Genomic DNA, 21,124 nt, shown 5'->3' with positions numbered 1-21,124 from the left:
CCTTTGGATTATGTAATAGCCTGGCAGTATTCCAAAATTTCATAAATCATATCATTAGAGTACTAACAACAAAAAATATTGTGATCTACTACTACAGATAACCAGATGAGAACCAAGGAGTTGAAAGATTGAAGATGGTGTTACAAGTTGCAAAAGCCTATGACCTGGAGATCAAAAAATGCCGAATATTAAAACATCGTGTCCAATTTCAAGGATACATAATACCTGATTTTGGCAATACAAAAATTTTCATAACCAACGAAATTTATCAATTAAAAAAAAGTTATTCAATTCTTTACGAAGAATAAAGATATCTTCTTAAGAAATTATCAATCGAAGGACCAGTCTTGACTATTCATAAGAAAGGCAGACAGATCGAGGTCCACACGGATGCAAGTAAGTAGGTGTCTGTCTTCTGCAGAAGTCGGAGGTCAATAATAAACCAGGAGTACGTCTTGCGTTTAGAGTTTACCTACTACGATAAAATCGTTACCAATTGTTCGACACTCCTTAAGATTATGGATGAGTAAAATATAACCACGCGATAGACGCTAATGTGCTTAAACTCGAAAACCGAGAATATATAAGAAGGGAGGTTTGATAGCTGTTAAACGTATCAGATTTAAAATTGTATAGAAAATATTTAGGACCTTTTGAAATTGACCGAGTTAGAACTAACGAGAGATATGATATAGTGAATGAATAACATGGAGGTTCAATTAAGACATCAACTACAGCAGACTTCAAAAAGCCTTGGTTGGATCAAAGCGATTCCGAAACGTAATCAGGTAGAATGGCCGAGATGTACGCAAATATATTTGTCAATTTGCTAGTTTCGTTTTCGTTTTATTTTGTTATTGTTTTTCGTTCTCTATCATCTCGATACTTTCATCTAGATATCCTTGAGATTGACGAATCGGATTACATCTTACCGATGAAGGAATAATCACCCTCATATCAGTTTTTGACAAATAGATCATAGCCACCTCACAATTTATTGTTTTTCACAGAAAAAAAAATAAAATATCTGAAGAAATAATAATTTTAGGTATATAATGTTTAATAAAAAAAAGTATACTCACATAACCTTAGAAAATGATGTATTAGTATTTTGATTCACCCTGTATCAGATTCAGTGAATATTAATGAAATGAAGAATTTTCTAGAAGTCACGACGGCAAAATAACTTCATTCATGAATTTCTCTTACATTATATAGGGTACTGAACTTGTTACGATTTGTAAGGAAAATTGGTTTTACATTTTTAAATATAGATTTTATAAATATTAATATAATTAGAACCAAAAAAGAAGATTGGTAAATTAGAATTTGTCTAGCAATTGACATCAACAGAAGTAGGAATTAATAAATAACAAAAGCTGCTATGCCATTTATATAATTTCAAAAATTGCATTATTGGCAAAGTTTAAAATGAAAAGAATTTGTAAAAATAGGTTATTTTACCGTACGAGCGATTGAGAAAACTTACATCAGTGAATAACAACCAAATGTTAGGGAGTATTTAGTTTTAAACGAAACTTTCTCATTTTTTCCAATTCCACTACATTTGATTATTTGTCTACTTTCACATTGGTGATATTCCCATTACCGATTTTCCGCTCTTTCTAAATAAAGAACAATGTACAAGTAACCACTTTGATGAACTTATGACTCAAAGGGCAATACCACTAATACTCATAGATTTAAAAACACATGATCGTTGGGATACATCGAAGATCACAATGGATAATTTTCTACTCGACGTGACTGCAACTCACGTACATTTGTACCACCAACATCGTATAGAGAAGAAAGAAACATTTCTACCAATTGAATCATTACGTGATGGTAATTTTAACAACTTCCCGTTTAAGGTATATCTTAATGGAAAATATAAAAGTTTGTAGAATGTTTTAGGAAAAGTTTGTGATGTGTCGAGAAAAAATTATGTCTTCAAACATGTTCAAGCAATCAATTTTCAATGTTTCAATGAATATCTGAAATGCTCATAATATTTCACATGACAAATTGATATAAATTAATTACTATGCTAGAAAACGAAATCATTAGTGTTGTTCCATATCAATAACAAAAAATATAGGGTGATCCATTTTAAAAAACAAAGAAAATAATGTATTAGTATCTTGATTCACCCTGTATCAGATTCAATGAGATGAAATAAATAATTTTCCAGAATTTTTACTACTATTCGAATGCTTTGGTCGAAATAATTTTAAAATGTGGAGACTACTGATGGCTAAAATCCCTCAATTTCAAAGGACAAAAGAGGCACTGAACTTTAACACACTAATCAGTCACCTTGTATATAACTATATAACATCTGTTTGCATTTATTCGAATGTGTAGCTACCTTTGTTGGATCTTATATTTTTTATAGCCATCTTGTTAATATTTATAATCTTCATATTTTCAAGATTCTAGTAACAAAAATCGACAAATTCCATTTTATGTCACGTGTTAATTACAATATTCATTTTAAAATCTTCTGATTTTGATAATGTTTTTCTAAAGAGAAAAATTTCCAAGATACCACAATTCTCAATTAACTATTGAAAGTAATTTTCCATGTTATTATACTTTTATGCAGATTGTACTTTGACCATAATTTAGCCGTCGATGTTGAATAAATAAGTATTCCCAATATAAGATTATACATTAGAAGAGTACACTTTGGTGTTTAATTGCTACAATCCCACAACTAAAAGCTAGTTGACGAAGAAGACTTTGTTCCAATTTATTTGTAATATATACTGGATGTTTATTTGAGTTTGTATACGTTTCAAACTAAAACTGTTATTAATGATATGGAATCTAGATCAAACTTGGTTATTTGACAGTGTCTAAGTAATATAATGACGTGATTTCAATACTTTAATTTGGTTGTAAAAACAACATGCGGAACATTACTTTTATTGGATAGATTTCCTGACCGTGATCGCCCTCTAATACAATAAAACGAAAGTGAACGCGTAATCATGACAAAAATCAGAAGTGCATTAGGCTAAATAATATTAGCATAGAGTGAGGACATAAAAAGTGTTCAACCGGAAGAAAGTTTGTTGAAAAGGTCATTTGTGATTCTACGATAATGGTGTGTTTGGGATGTTTGCACCTCATTTAATTTCTACGTCCAAATCGGGGATTAGAAAGGGATAACAGGCATAAACGTGGACAGTTCCAAGTGAACTGGTAAAAGGATTTCAAGAGTATTTATAATCAATAGATCAATGGAAGACGTCGATTTCTAATTTACTGTTATTTCACGTTTGATTGGATAAATCACTAACATACTACTCTAATTGAGTTTTCAGCTGAAGTCTTAACAAGTAGGTTATTGAAAATCTTTGATAAAATTATGGCACGTAACAATAAAAAATTGAACTTCACATTATAAAATATTTAACTTTGGAATTTTCAGTTTTGTGTAATAGTTCAAATTGCGAATATTCTCTTAATCCAGAAAATATACAAAAAATCGCCAAAATAACTTTTTATTAACAGAAAATTTGTAGTTTGCTGGTATTCATATTAGTATGTATAGGGATTAAGTTGACTTTCCCTAAATGCACGTTCAGTTACAATGTATTTTTTTTCGAAAATACGTTAGTTTCCAAATTGATTCTAAAATTATTTAAAAACATTATAGCCCAAAAATTTTAACAAATTTATTTGTTGTATCTCCAAATTGGATGCTCTAATGGTAACAAATCCACGGGAGTTTTTGAATACTCACAATAGAATACACATGAAAATCTGTGAGAACGCTTAGATCAAGCAACCTTTTAAATAGTTTTTCTCAATCAATACTAGAATTTATAATTGGAACAACAGATTTTCTCTAGAATAATAATTTGAGCTTGTAAGTTTACGTCACGATTTAGAAACCCATATAACCAATACTTTTTGAAGCAATGGTCTCTTATATGTGAGTGTCAGTAAAAAGCTCTTCTAATTGAAAATTAGTTTTTTTTGAAGACAGGTACAAATATTTATCAAGTAGGCCTTGACACTGATAATTTGGGTATTTATATTAATCAACAGATCACCTACATCATGAATACCAAAATAAAAATTAAAGAATACACACACAAAATCAATTTGGTCCTCAAGATATTTAAACTTCCATTCATGTCGTCCTATGTTACTAAAAAGGTCAGTGACTACGAGTTTAGCTGATAGAGCTGTCCAACTATCAGAGAGCTTAGATATTAAAAAAGAGAAAACTGCTTTAAGACAAAGTAATGATCCCGAAAAAATTGAAAAATAATATAATCAAGAAAAAAATAAACAAATATTACAATCAAATGAGAAACAGAACAAAAACTAAACATCAACACATTTCCATGGCATTTGTATGACATGACAACTTTCTCAACAACTATCGAATATTCGAAATACTTCATTAAATATGATACTAATATAAGTTATTGAAGGACAGACCTAAAAACAAAAGGAGTGCCTTGTAATGATTGTGACGCTGTTTACATAGGACAGACATCTCAGTATATATAAAATAGATTAAAAGGCCACCAATACGATAAAAAAATGTATTTACAAACCATGAGATATCACAAAAACATACATCAAATACAATAAAAAAAATTTTAGAAATGATTCACATACATAGGAACGAGAAAGCTGTCAATGATAAAAAAGATCTAAACAATTTAAATAAAATCTATAGTTCCATTTCATAGCAAAAATTCATTTTATAGTTTTCACTTATTTTTGAAAAATAATACAACTGTACAAAAGTCAATGTTAAAGAAATAGGTCTAAACAAATTTTACCTGTCTCAATAAAAATTAACCAATCAATCAATTTTCAATCAGAAGAGACCTAAAATCAAGACAATTTAAAAAAATAAAAATTATATATATATATATATATATATATATATATAATTATGTTGAATCTACTAAAGTATCCTCATTTTGTATTAGGATTGGTTGAAACAAGTCTCTGATCCATCTTTAAAAGTTCATTATTCACAGACGACTACTCCTGAGCATGAATATTCATCACTGTAAGGCTGATCGGAACCAAATTCCAAATCAAATGAGTTGACGCTTTCTCGGAATTTTAAACTTTATGATGATGGAACGGCAACAACCACCAGTAGCGTTACTATAAAATTTTTAAGGCCCTTTAGATGAGTGGTTACTAATAACGGATATTCTTTGTTGTTTATACATATGTTACGGTTAAAGTGATTACTTGGCTTGTCTATAAACCAGCTGGATAGTATACAAACTATTTAAACGTCTTGTTATTTTTATATAAAATATATTTAACTACAATAGCTGCCAGCATAGGGTTGGTTTGCACACTATCCAACTAGTTTACAAACTAAACAAAGTACAAACCACAAAAACATTATACAAATTAACCAGGTTTTTTAGTTTGTTGAGGAACTAGCCATCTTTCTAGTGTTTCATAGTAACTAACCCCTTGGTTAATATGTAAACCAACCAATCCTGTTTGATTAATTCAGTTCAGGATTGTAAAATAATTCTCTGTCAGAAATAATATTTATTCATAGATACAACATAACATTGCTATTACTACTCAAATATAAGTAAAAAAAATGTCATTAACAAATATACGTAATAATAAATTTCAATACAATGAAACTAAAAAAAATTATTATTACCACGTTCAATGTTTTGTGATCTGATCGACTCCGGTTTCCATCTGGAATGTGCAGTTTCACGGACAGTTTTTTTTTCTTTGAAATTTATAGCCTTTTTCCAGCTTGTCATTTTAGACTTTCCAGACATACAACTATTATTGACGTTTCCATTTGAATATTGATTTTTGAAATTGACGAATTTAATGTTTTTTTTTTTCAAAACTAATTAATTCCCAAACGATAAATACATAAGTATTCGAAAGCTCCGAAAAATACATTACATACATTACTTTGTTGTTCAATTTTGCCACAATCCCACAACGAAATATAATAATCAAAAATAAATTAAAAACAAGCTAGACGGTGAGATGACACTTAGGGGTGGGAAATAAGTAAGAGCAGGAGGAGGATAAGAAGAAAAACTGGAAGAAATAGAAGCAATGACATGATATGGGAGTATGTTTCTTTCCAATATACTGGTTTTGTCGACTACAGTTTTGATAAAATATATTTTTTCACAATTAATAAAGACAACGTTGAATCAAGAGGTTGACTTTTCGATGTTTAGACTAGACTCATAGAAAAAACTCTAACCACTTTCAGAATCGTTGATTTTTCCAAAATATATCAAACTATATATCACTCAAATGTTAGAATTTTCCAATATCAATTTGATAAATTTTGGAAAACCAGCAATTCGGTATATGATTCAATTCGAGGGGATATAATATTGTTTCGATAACATTACTTTTCATTTATTTACACGGAATAAAATCACAATGTTCCATTAAATTGTTTAGATCTTTAGTATCAATAATAGATTTCTCATTTTATTCTATGACTTCTTTATATTAGGTTCTATTCCAACACTTTTTTTGTTTTATAAGCAGTTGGTTAAACGTTACTTATTCATTCAAAAAGTATATATAGTATATATTAAGAATAGAAACAGTTAAAGAAATATGTATTTCGATTGTAGGCTAAAACCTGATATAAATAGATTAGCATGAACCAATGTTGTCTACCTAGGAAGAAGTGTTCCGGTACTGAGTTTTTTCCTTCAGTTATAACTAAGTTTTCATATCATGAAATTAATTGGAAAAAGTTCTATCTAGACATTGTATTTGTTGTTTGTTTAGGTAAATTCCTAACCCTCTACAGTTTTGGTTTTATGCCAAGTCTTTCACTCAGTTCTCTTAAGCTCTCATAAATAAAAATAATGAGTTGAGATTTCAGCCCAAAAAATTTTTTGATTATTCTCTAATAATTCGAATTAAATATTTCTGTTTTGCGTGAATAAAGAAATCAAGAGAAAGTTATTTTATTGTGAACAGGGAATAAAACAAGACCAAAAACATGGACAGCTTAGAGCGCAGCAGAAAGGTCGCCGACCTTTCTCTGTTTTACCGATACTACCACGAAAAATGATCTTCCAAGCTGTCTAACATAATCGCGCCTAGAGAAGTTTTTGCAAGACCTACTCGACAGGCAGACGTGCGCGTGATGAGCAGCGAGTTTGCTTACAAACGCCCATAACATCAATTTATCGGGAGAAGTGCAAGCCTGTAGAATCAGCTACCAAGGCAAGTCTTGCTTTTTACATAAAAAAAAACTAATTTGCAGATATTGTACTTTTTTTGGTCTCAATCTATTAGAAGATTCGACGTTGCTTAAATACAAGTAAAAAACATTTTTTTTTTGATTTAATGATGCGACATGCCGATGATAAACTTATAACTGCATCACTGCAGAAAAATGTAGATGTATATTAGAATAGATTCTGTAATCAAACTACCCAAAATCAATCCAAATATTTGTGTCAAAAATATATTTTGAATAGTAATACTACAAGTATATCGTGAGAGTTTCCCTAAAAATGATTTACTTCTCAATCTTTAAAATCATGACATTTTTAAGATTCCCTTTCAATAAAACCATGGTGAACAATCCGAATTTTTTATAGCGACAGCCTGCACAATCTAAAGATAGCAACAATGTATTTTCCAATCGATTTTTTAACATAAAGGTACTCTTTGTTTAACTCGATAAAATTCATGGTTTAGGAGATATGTAGATTTTTATTTCGTGGTACATTCCAAGGGAACTGTTTGCCATAAAGAGATATTCTGGAGAAAATAATCATAAATTGTAATTTATAATTTACATAAACATTTCTATCCGAACTGCATACTGTCGCACATCGTGTTACTTACATGGTTCTACCAGAAAACCAGAAAAAAATGTTTCCATACTATTCCTCACGTATAACTAACTTCAGAGCAGATGAGAGCTACGCCGAAACAAGTTTCCAGTCATGGTTTGGCGTTGCAATAAGATTATTAGTAGTCAATTGAGTTATATTGAAAAGATAGTCGTTCAAACTTAACGTAACCATTTTTTGACACACCTTGTACCTGGCAGGGGCTAGTAGCAATTTACATACTTTTTTAAGTCATCCGTTGCATTTTAAAATTGCTAGAGAAATTATGTGATTATTCAATTGTTCAATTGACCCTAATATGTAACGTCGTTTAGAGTAATATATTTAGAATACGTGAGAAGGAGAATCATAAATTAATGTGAAATATCTAATTACATAAATCTGGAACATTCAGTAAAATCCATGATACTCTTATTGCAAGATCGACTTGTGACTATTATTAGACAAATAGTTGAAGATAGTGATTCCTTAAGAAAACGGTGCATTAAATACTCATTGTCGACGTGAAAAGAATTTCTTCACCATGGACACCACAAATGTTAACAGATGCATACAAAAAAACTGAAAGAGACATCTGCAGCTGTGCTTAAACCCAGCTTAGGCATGACAAAAATGACATAGAGACCAGAATATATAGTAACGGGTAGAATTATTGAAGTGGGCCACCACCTAAACAATTCAAGATGCAACTTTAGCAAGGAAAGCCATGCTCTAGAGAGTTTTGAACAATAAAAATTATAACTGCCAATTTTTTATTGTAAGCGGGTCAAGGGCATAGCAAAGAGATCAGCCCTCGTAAATCCACTTATAAAAAAAGCTTTTCCTACATGAACATAGGAATCGAAATTACATTAAATTTCCTCCAATGCTCTCGAGTTTCATTGCAAGTGCAACTTTTTAAATTGTGTGCGAAACAAGTGTTGGTAATGTCAGTAAACTTTTCCAACAAGAATAATTACTTGTTTGAGAAATTTCCTTGGGAAAGGAAAGTATACATCATGTTTGCTGTTTCTGACGCCTTCCAACAATAATTATAGTAGAAAATACAAAACTGAAGTGTTCATGTTCACATCCGTATGATTACAACTAAATTTAATTACATCTTTGATTAAGAAAGTTTGATTAGCTACAGACGTAATAAAATGAACGTAGAGAAAGAGATTTGGTGCATAATTTGTTCTCTTGTTATAAACTAAACGGTGAATACTTTGGTAACATTTTGTTTCTTGTTGCGTTGAGGAAATAGAAAATTAAATTTGAGTTTTGTCGCAAAATTGTGATAATAGAATGTACCTTGTCGGGGAAATAAAATTATATTGTAACAATTCTACTATATTTTCATATAAAGTTCATGAATATGTGTCCTATGATTTGATTTTATCTGGGTTATCATGAGCCCATATAGAGGTTAAAGATCTAGAATGTGCTAGAGAAGATAATTAGGTTCCAAGTTTTGTCGTTGTGCTGATGATTGCAGCTTCCACGGTAGTAAAAAAAGGAGAAAATAGCATGATGACACCTTCTAGATCAAAATATTCCGGAGTCAAAAGAAGCCTTCTGATTTCCAGATGGAGACTGGTCTGAAGAATAAATCAGGCAAAAAAATATTTAAGGTAGATTTCTAAGCTAAAAGAGGTCTTAACACAAATATAAACGCTTTACACGAATATCTGCAGTCGGAGAAACCTCATATTCTGGCTCTAGCAGAAACAAAGGTGAACTCAATATCATCCAAGGTTAACCTTGTATATGGATACGACTTACACACCCTTTAGAATCTTAAGCCTTCAGAATTCGATATTATGTGGTTTGAAACAACGTATCAAAGAATAACAGAATTCTTCTGCTTCCTAGATATAGGCAGTCATTCTCAAACTTTGCCGATAAAATCCAAATGCAGATATAATTGGTGACTTTAATGTTCATCACATCAGCTTGTTGAATTTCCAACAGATCACAAACTAATTACAGCAACGTGTGAACTAAAAATCCAAACTCAGGATCCGCCTAGACCACGTTAAGTTTGGCATTATAGACCTTCACATCAAATTCAAATCTTGATTCACGTGAAAAACTACCACCCAGCCTGCCTGCATTTGGTATATCGACGCCAGAAATAGAATTTCGAAACCGAGATGTGGTAAAACTTCAAAAAGGCTTGGATATCAATAAAGCCACTGGCCCAGATGGAATACCGCCAATCGTATTGAAGAGATGCGCAGCTGAACTAACACGTCCGATTTGCGTACTCTTTTCTCTATTATATAATTGGAATATTGGAAACTTGCTCGGGTTCAATCCATGCCAAGGTCATGGAGAAAGTCGTTAACCAGCAAATCTTACGATATCTTGAGTCTGTTAACATCATCAACGACCATCAATATGGCTTTCGTAAAAATCCAACCAGGGAACCACGAGCTTAAGTCGCCAAAGAATGGACTGAAGCTATAGAGAAATATGGGAAATACAGAGCAATCGCACTGGACTCTCTTTCTCCTATAGATCAAAGATCTACTGGACAAAACTGCGAACCCGATTTATAGCTTTGAGGAAAAAACAGACCACCACAACCAATACCGATCGTGAAAACATTCTAGAGTGGGGCGTAAGCAATCTGATTGAGCTTAATACAGCAAAGACCCAGACTACAGGCCGACACTGTAGATCATGATTTGATCATGTTTGGACATAAAATATCACCCATAACCGTATGAGTGTTAAGGTTGGGTGCAATATATACTGGCATAGTCATGCAGCAAAATTAGCTTCACAATAACTTTTGACTTTTTAAGACCAAAAAGTTATATACTCCGCAACAGTTTCTAATCTTCTACCAGGTTCAGATCCGTCCATTTTTGGAGCATTGTTCGCACATTTGAAGCTCGAGTCCCAAGTATATCTTGAGGATGCTCGACTCAATAAAGAAGAGAGCAATTTAACAATCCGTAGTTGACCAGAAACAGCTTAAAGCATAGAAGAAAGGTTGCTCACCTGACTCTGTTTTACCGATACTTCCACGGCAGATGCTCTTCCGAGCTGCCCAACATAATCCCACCTAGAGCAGTATTCGTAAGACCTACTCGATAGGCAGATGTGGCTCATGAACACCGAGTTAGCCTGCAGACGCCCAGAATAGGAGTTCAAGATCAAGGCATCTCCACTCGGCAGACACCACTCGAACTTATCGAGTGCAACAGGGTTCACCCTCTTGTTTTTGCTTTTCACATAAAAAAAAATTATCTTTACAAAAGAGGCTTTGTTGATAATCCAACTAGGTTTAATTGAAGTTGATTGATGAGAAAAGTTTGAATGAGAAAATACATAACGAGGCATCGTCGTCATTTCGAACAAAAATAATTGCAAGGAAAGGGATGAAGCTTACAATTAATTAGCTGTAATTAATAAAAGCTAATCATAGTTCCTACTACAATAATCATTATACTAGGCAGTGTCTTTATGTTATTTGAGTCATAGTAAGGAATATGGGATGAAAAAAAAACATTACATTTTATACTGAACCTCCACTGACGAACTTTAGGGTATTCAACATACGGTCCACTGAACTTAAACGAGAATGGATTACATATCTTATTGCCAATTCATCGAAAATTTTTGATACATTTATAAATTATCAATACATATTATGTTGGTGAACTTAACATCATGTGATGGTCTGAAAATGGTCTGTATCTAGAAATTATAGCCTAGCTCATTGACATTAACTATTTTTTCACTGGGTATATTTTATAGCATTTCATTTTCATATTTATTCTAATAGCATTGACTTATTATTTTGCAAGATTGTGAGTGGAATTTTAAATAATTAACATTTCCTGTCTGTTTGATTCCTTTTGTATTCATTTGATGGTGAGTAGTGAATTTCTGAGAATACTATAATGACTAAAGGGACAAAAAATAACATAATATCCTCTACCGGTCACTGTTTCTTTAGGAAATATTTATCATAGCGAATATTCTGAAATGATTACCAATTCATCCATCAAAATTATAATGTAGCAACTACAGAAGAAAAAATTATGTTTATATCAAATAAATAAACAAATTTAATGAGCGAATACGGATTACCTCAATAAATTCGTACCACTTTAACCTGTTCTTCAAGATTGGTAACTATCTACCAGATTCACTTTTTCTAATGCACGAAAGAGTTTATAGAATCATTCCATTCATTTGGAGAAGCAGTGATGTCTATACATATCGTATTAATAGTTAAGGGAAATAGATATTTTTTAGATAGGTCACTTATTTAAACTAACACACAAAATCTTGTAGTTTGTATCTACAACAAGGTTTTATTTCTAAAAATTTGTAGTTATTACTAACCAAACAAATTGAACAATTTACTTTGTGCTTTGAAGACCAGGACAATGGCGGAAACATTGCACTAATCAAATTTTTTGAGACAACGTGCTATGAGAAACAGAAGAGTCACCAGCAATCTGCTAAAAAATGAATTATCAGATGTATATCGATACATCGTCTCGAATGGTTAGAAGACGTTTACATGAAGCAGAGTTAAGTAACAGAAGACCAGCCAAAAATCTTTCCTTACCAGAGAACACAAAGTTAGAAGATTAAATGTTGCAAGACTACATCAGAATTGGACCCTCAATGATTGGAAACGGGTTCTGTTGTCCGATGAAACCTAGAGTAAGCCTTAAAGCTCCGGATGGACGTGAACGTGTCTGGCGAAGACAAGGAAAAAGATTTTCAAACTGTAATATCTCTTCTGAAGTGTCTTTTGGTGGTGGCTCTGAAATGTTTTGAGGAGGAATTTACTCGTACGGAATTGGTTCCTATAAATACGAGCTCTATGAATGCCTAATATTTCTCAGATAACATTATTATCGAACATGTCTTTTGCTCCGTTTGTTGGGGTTAATTCTTTATTCATGCAGGACAACGCTCGTTCCTACGTAACTAGAGAGGTTATTGGCTACTTACATGATGTTAATATCCGTTTATTAGAGTGGCCACCTAACAGCCCGGATATGAATCCTTTACAAAATCTATAAGACTATCTCAAAAAGAGGATTCCAAGTCATAGTCTCCCCCAACTCATAGAGGTCGCTATTGAAGAATAGGAAAATATACCGCAAGCTTTTGTTGAATATTTGATATCAATCATGCTGAGACGCATAAAAATGGTGATAAGAAGTAAAGGAGGGTCTTCGCGGTATTAGGGTTGACCAATATGCATTTATTCTCTTTTACTGTTTCTCAATTTGGAGGTGTGATAGTTTATTTATGCATTTCCAACAAAAACAAACTTTTATGAAGAAAATAAGGCAAATTGAAGTTATGTTAAGATCATATTCGACTAATTTGTAGGTGTTCATTATTATTTCAATGAAACTTAGTTTATATTATAAATATTTTGTCCAGGCGTTTATATTTGGTTCAATAAATCTGAGTGTCGCTGTTGACCATGAGATAAACGCATATATTCATATTATCTATTAAACGTTTAGTTTAAGCAATTAATTACAATGGATTATTAATACTCCCCAAACCAACCCTCGTATATATCTAGAATACACCCTCATGCTTAAGATTAATATATTCCATAGAAGTTTCAGCAAAACACGATAAATTTACTAATTTCCTGAGCATAAAAACTCTTGAGTCCAAGTTTGGAATTGTTTATATTATACGCAGGAACTGGCACCCAGCCAGCTAAGTTGCCTCTATACACCGGTGATATCTTCAGGAAACTATCCAAAAAAAGGGTGCTCGCTTTTACTAGACGACTGGTGGAGTTGGAGAATTGCGTCACTAAAATACAGGATATAATAAAAACTACGAGCTAAAAGTGACATTCCTAACAATTCTCGATAATTTCGAGAAAGGCTTTATATTGGTCCTGGGTTTTATATATCTTATAAAAAATAAGAGGTTTCGGACTACCTATGTCAGAGTTTTCACTGTAGACGTGAATAATTGTGATTTTCTCATATAAAATATTACTAGTAATCATTTCATATTTATATGAAACATTGAAAATGTGCTCAATAATCGCCACTGTAAATTTATTCTACTAACTAATCCTGTTTATACAAAAGGATTAGTAAATATTTTTAGATTTGGAATTAGTATGTATACTAAGAATAAAATATTGGATTTAGAGTAGGGTGGGATTTCCGATTTAGCTGTAATGCTGGGGACGGAAAAAAAGGACAAATTAGGAGATATATCGATATCCGGTCCAATTACAATATGGACACTCAGAAAAAACGAATGTTGCTGAAAAATTAGTATAAACAATAATTAAAATGATAACAATAATAGATTGCTAGATGTATTAAAAGTATTGGGATTGATAGATGTAAGAATAATTTAAATTTAAAAACAAAAGATTTATTTCTTACGCTGCGGGCACACAGTCCGAGAGAACGCTCGGTCCGAGTTTTGCCCGGATCTGGAAAATGTAAAAGTATATTAAGTACGCGTACGCCTGATCCGCGCGAAAAAATTTCCAGGTGTTCGCCCGGAAATTCGCTATACTCCTGGACTCAGCTTTTCTAGGTAGACAGGTAATGTACTTGAACTAAACGGAAATGGAAATTCCATACTACCAATCGCCACTTCAGTCTTTTCAGACCTCACACAGTGTGTTTCGAAGCAACATGTATTATTTGGTTTTATACATATTGAGTTTATTTATGTTTTTTTTATTATTTATGCAAAATTAAGATTTTTGAATTGCTACCATTTCGTAAAATTCTCCCTTTTTTAAATTGTTTTCCGTTCTAATAATTTTTGCATTTGTATAATCGAACTGATGTTTTTTCTCTTTTGCACATTTTGTAAGAGCTGTAGCATGCTTTTGTAATAGTTGTGACTTTTTATTCTATTATCAAAGTATTGGCTTGTTTGGCCAATATATGTAGCTTCACAGTTATTACACGGAATTTCATAAACAATATCACTCTTCTGTGATTTTGGAGTTAAATCAAACAAATTATTGCTCTCAATCATCACATTTTGGACTCCCCAATACGCCTCTGCTACGAAAATTTTCAGATAGGCTTCACTGTCATCGCTTGAAAGCGGTAAAAGTTTGAATTTACTGGTGTTGAATGGAACCGCCTGAAACAAACTAATGACTGAAACATTGATTCGAAGAGGGTAAAAGAAGCATATAAAATACCTTGAGATATAATTACAACAAAGTTTCGGTTTACAGATAATTTAAATAAAAAATCGGATTCGATGAAAATGTTCAAGCTGGTACTCTTAAGAAAGATCTCTTGTTCAATATGAAATAATTAAGAAATTATATATAATACAAGAGGTAAATTCAAGATGTTACTCACAAAGGATCTAATAAAAGGATCTAATAATTATTGGTGATTTCTTTGTGAATAAATTGTGATGTTGTGTCAGATTTGTTCTGGTGAAAATACATTTAATGCATTATAAAAGCCATAATGGAATAATTTTCCGTTTAACGTGCAATGTTGAAGGTATTTATGTTATGATCAACTCACTTCTTGTTGAGAACTATACTTAGTAGAGAAGAAGAAATTGGTATTTCAAGATATTTGTGCTTTTTTTCAAACGTCAAAGTGACAACTATAAACCAATGAAGTTAAAAGATGTGTCAAATTATACGGATGCTTAATGAGGAAGGTTCGGCTGACCTTGAGATGGCAGTAGTTGCTTGAAAGATACCGCTGTATTAGAAAATACACAATCTATACAAAATATGTTTCAAGCTTGAAGACGCCACGTTGTTGAGTATTTGTTTGGCAGCCAATAGTTTCATAACCAAGGATGAAAAGTGGGTCCATCAATTCAAATCCAAATCAAAAAACAATCGAAACAATGGACTGAAAAGGGAGAACCGGCTCCAAAGAATGCGAGTATTATGGGAACTTATTGCAATGTTTGAGCGAAGCAATCAAGCAAAAACAGCTCCATTTGGCTGAGAAGAAAATGTTGTTGTTGCAAGACAATGCACCAGCTCACACATCCGTTATTGCAATGGCCAAAATCAATGAATTAAAGTTAGAACTGTTACCTCATGCTCTCTATTCGCCAGATTTAGCCCCATTGAATTATTTTCTGTTCCCAGACTTGAAAAAATGGCTGGGTGGGCGGTTATGTCGGTAGTTAATGGCTATTTTGAGGACCTTTACGACTCTTATTATAAAAAGGGTATCGAACTTATCGAACATCGAAAAAGAGTATAGAGTTAAAGAAATTACATTGAAAAATTAATATTTTTTTTTGTTTTCGGCCTGGAAAAGATCGTTGCATTACAGCGGACTGAAAAATCAAAATGAACTATTTTGAAAATCGAAATTGAGCGAAAATAGATAGAATATTAATAATTAGGAAAATACAATATAAACTAATTTGTAATTCATAATAAAATGTGAATAGAGAAAAATGTAAGTATGTTTAATTATAAATATGAAATAATGTATAAAAATTAATACGTCAAGCCGGGTTCTTTCAACACTTGTTTACAGTTTATCAACATTTTTGAGAGGATGTATCGAAGATTAATCGCATTGCCACAAATAAGAACCAGCTATTACATTCTCAGATGATAATAATCACATCTTAATTTTTAAAAACACAAACTTCCTGCGATAACCATCAAAAATTTTTATAGCTTTCCAGACAATTTGGTATACATTGGGATTTTAACAAAGTCTGTTACATTATATGTTATAGAAATATTCTGGTTCATGCAATTAAACATCAAGATGTCGTTCAATAAAACAAACGAATGCTTGTTATATATATATATATATATAAACGGAGTCATTAGTATGCGCAGTTATTGAGGAACAAGAAATATATACAATTTTGTTAGGATGTTTAGATTACATACAAATGAGTGCATCTGGTAGTAAAATACCCGTTACTAAGTGCGTAATAAAAATAATGTTTGGAGTGCGATGTTAATAACTTTATGTCATCACGGGCTGGAACAAATTCTGTTCAAAAGTAATTTTATCAATTTGTCATCCTCTGGTTTGTATGTTCCTTGATTTTCTCTATCTTTGATGCTTAAATACACTGTTTAAACCATAATGCATCAACCAGTTGACCATAATCAATCTAAATTGAATAATCCAAATAAAAATTATATTTTTCCTAATTTCGTTTGTACGAGATGGTCTTAGAAATAGATATCTGGCCCAAAAAGAAAACACAAAAATTTTTTAACAAAATTTATTCATTTTTCAACGTAATCTCCCTTTAGTTCCATACACTTTTCCCAGCGATGTTCAATAAGTTCAATTCCCTTTTTATTATGAGAATAATAATAAGACATAACCTTTCCATCGTTAAAAAATCTTCGACCACCGAGCCAATTTTTCAAGTCTAGGAACAGAAAATAATACGAGAGGGCTAAATCTGGCGAATAGGGTGCATGAGATAGCAGGTCAAACTTTACTTTATTAATTTTAGCCAATTCAATAATGAATGTGTAAGCTGGTGCATTTTCTTGATGAACCAACACTTTCTTTTAGCCAAATGCGGCTGTTTTTGCTATATTTTTTCGCTGAAACGTTGCACTAATCTCGCATAATACTCACCGTTGATGGTTTTTCTTTTTTTGAAGATAATCAATGAAAATTATTCCACGGGCATCCCCAAAAACCGACACTATGCAGATAGAACGGTCTTTGACTTCTTTGGAAGCGGTTCTCCCTTTTCAGTCAGTCCATTGTTTTGATTGTTTTTTTATTCAGATATGGAGTGATGGACCCACTTTTCATCCACGTTATAAAACGGCGCAAAATTCGACCTTATTTCTGTTAAACATTAGCAAATACTCGATGAAAACATATGCAGTCGCTGTTTTTGTTCCATTGTGAGCAAACGCGGCGCCCATGTTGCGCGAAGTTTTCTCATGTCCAAATTTTAAGTTAATATGCGATGTACCGCACTTTCTTAAATGCTTAATTTCCCTGCTAGCACACGCACTTTCATTAGACGATCATCGAGTACCGCGTTATGATTCATTGTGTGGAGTGGGCAGATTGCGACCACGGAATGGGCACCATATCCCCAGCTCTCACTTGATAATGGCTTCAAAGTGGAAGCCGAAACGGAGTCATTAGTAGGCGTAGTTATTGAGAAACAAGAAGTTCCAAGTTTGAGTCGAAAAACACACCAGTATTCAATACTTGCAGGTGAAACGAATATTGCTAATCGTTGAAGAATCTGTGTTCTGCGTTCGATAGACAAGGTTCTCCAACGTATTACGCTTCTTTTCAATTTCCTCAATTTGTTGAGTGAATTTGACCTAATTTTTGATAGTATAATTATATTTTTTGTTGGGTAATTCACTCGATATTATTGTAGTGAAAAATGTTTTCTGCAATCAGACAGAATGTGGTTCCTGACGTTTGCTCTGCAACCATAACTTGCACGTTCACTGCTTCTATTCCTGTGGGTGAGGAAATGCAAACAATAGATATTGTTTTCTCAATGTTATCATTTCACTAGGATTGATAGCACGAATCTCACAGTTGATTTCCTTGATTCAATATTTGTTCCGAAGAGAAGCCAAACAGAAGTTAAAATTCACTGTTGTACTAGTAACATATCTTCAATTGTTTTCCAATTTTTAATGATTGTAATAAAACATATGTTCAAAAAGCTACTTCTAGCTATTAAAATTATTATTGGCACAAGGGGTATTGCGTATCGAAATTGATAATTCGTTATGAAATTGGTCAAAGTGTCTACAAAGGACGCGCCTGAAGCCATTTGACAACGGAGCATCGAGAAATTGGAGCATATTTCTTCTAGTTTTGCAAAAATGAATACTTCGGGTGGAGACATAAAACGCAAATCCAATGTTCATCTCTATACTTGTTAGAAAGGATATGCTTGAAGGAGCTCTATTCTTTTTGTAAGTATATTTGGATATCTGTCGAGAATTTATCAGATGTGGTTGAAGATTTTAATGTGAGTAATTTTTCAACTGATTCACATACTCGTAAAGTGTTGAACTCTCAAAAAAATCAATCCACTTTGGCTGAATTTAGATCCGAATATATATATGCATTCCTGAATTGTATGAGAATCTAAATGAAACAATCCAATACATTTGTGACCAGTTTAATGACAATATTGCTATCTAGCCTTGAATCTATGGTGAGTGGATTATGTCATCACCAAACATAGGTTCCCAAAAAAATATGCCATAAGTTGATCCTATGACGATAACTGCTTTGAACATCACTGGGAAAAAAGATCATCCTCGTAGATTGGAAAAAATGGAAAAATTCAACACCTAATATAATCTTTTTTTAGAAATTTTTAAAAGTTTAGGAAACTCTAGGTGATCTTTATTAGACTTAAATATTTTTTTGAAAAAGAGCCGCATGTGTCAATATTTAAAAAAATTGAGAAACCGCAAATTGAATATTCTAAAAACGTAATAAATTACAATATTTCCATTAGTACTACTTGTTTCTCAACATATAAATTACTAATAGGAAGATAAGCGCAAGAATTGATGAAATGAGAATCATGAAAAAGTTGCATATATTTTTGGAACGTTAGAATGTTTGGATATAGAAGCTCAAAATCCGATATTATTGTCCTTTATTAAATAATGATAAGTGATGAGTAAACCCAACTCACCTGCATTAGCAATGACCTCCGTTACTCCAAAAACTATTCCCACTATGCTAATTATCACTTCCACCATCATTTTGTTATCGATAAAGTACCTGCACTACCGAAAACTACACGACATACCGGTTTAAGCCTATCGAACGTCACTTAAAAAATTTTTGCTTCCAAATTATCGCGATTTTTATGTTTATCAACCACGTTACTAATTCATATAAAAAGTTTTACTTTAATAAGTGTTGATAGTTAGTTTCTTTGGTTGTTGAAGCACCATTCGTAGTGTAGTAGATGTGATGTAAATGAACCTGAAATAATAATAATTAAAATTCATTATACTTCTTCAAATATTTATAAAAATTTATATTCTAAACAAGTTTTGAATATTAAAATTGAATTGTGAAAATTCAATAATAAGCTTAAACGAATCCAAATTTAAGCAAGACATTCAATACACCTTGAATATATGTAATATGCATAATAGTTTTATCTTAATAAATTTGGAATAACACTTCATGTCCTCCGGAGTTGTGATATCTGAAGAATCATTGAATCGGTTATTTTTTAATCTTTGATAACTGTATCGGTAACTGTAGTCAAAGTAATTGACAAATGATTATTATATGGACTCAGTTTATCTAATAGTTTAATGTTTGGTGCTGTAGATTAATTATATATAATTATATACATATATATGGGTTTGAATGTAATAATAAAAAAATAATAAGTAAGTTAGATTAGAGTAGGTCGTCATGAAGTTGAAATTGAAGTTTATAGTTTATCTAAGGCATAGATTACGCTAAGGATAATTAAATCAGAATTTTCATTAATACATTGATCATTTTAAGCAATAGTTTGTTCGTAGTTGTTTTCAGTTGTCAAAATTTTGACATATTCATAATCTATTGAATGACTTTAATGGAAAACGCGAGAAGCAAGCGAGCCATCACTTTTGTGGGGGGTTATCCAATTAGTGAGTGACCTCTTGAATTGAACAATGTATTTTTTATCACAATAAAAGCTAGGAATTTGATTGCAATAAATGCGCATTGAAGTGTCAAATTTTGTTTATAAGTTAACTTATGGTAAGTGTATAAATAGATAAGATAGTACTATCGAAATTAGTATTGCTCTTTTGCCTAATGTTAAAGTCAGTGTCAGATGTATTATATACAATTAATTTCAAAAGATGTGAGGAATATGAGTTTTCATAAAGTATTTTGAATTTTTTTTATGAAATATTGAAATAGAAATTTTTTAAACATTCTATTTAAAACTTTAATTAATCCTAGTTTAGTGCAGTGATATATATTCTAGAACTTATTGATTTCCTATTCCAGTCAGTTGTATGAGAATCAAAACTATTGAAGTAAAATAGCAAATTGTGACTATCATCGAAAGAAACAAAATTATATCACCTACTTCTATTGAAAAATAATTTGAAGGAAAAACATATATTACAATGTTCAAGATATAATCCATTACATAATCTGCTGATATAAGGGATGTTGAAGAGCCCATTGGTGTTCCAAAGATTTTTTGATACTTTATAGCATCATAAGAAAAATATTTATTACTGAAAATGAATGTTATTAATTCTAATGAAGTATCATTATTAAGTT

General features: G+C 31.8%; 1 protein-coding gene across 1 annotated transcript in view; it reads right to left on the bottom strand.

Moving 5' to 3' along the window:
* LOC130441137 (discoidin domain-containing receptor 2-like) overlaps positions 1–21,124 on the bottom strand; it is a 442,354-nt gene that overhangs the window by 402,503 nt on the left and 18,727 nt on the right. Inside the window, exon 2 of the mRNA XM_056774687.1 lies at positions 19,515–19,810. Coding sequence (XP_056630665.1) covers positions 19,515–19,584 — 70 coding nt within the window. The 5' untranslated portion in view covers positions 19,585–19,810. The remainder of the gene's footprint in view (positions 1–19,514; positions 19,811–21,124) is intronic.

Source organism: Diorhabda sublineata, chromosome 3 (assembly GCF_026230105.1).
Source record: "Diorhabda sublineata isolate icDioSubl1.1 chromosome 3, icDioSubl1.1, whole genome shotgun sequence".
In the NCBI taxonomy this organism is placed as follows: Eukaryota; Metazoa; Arthropoda; class Insecta; order Coleoptera; family Chrysomelidae; genus Diorhabda; species Diorhabda sublineata.
Note: the sequence above shows the minus strand (reverse complement) of the source record. Positions and strands in the feature narration are given on the sequence as shown.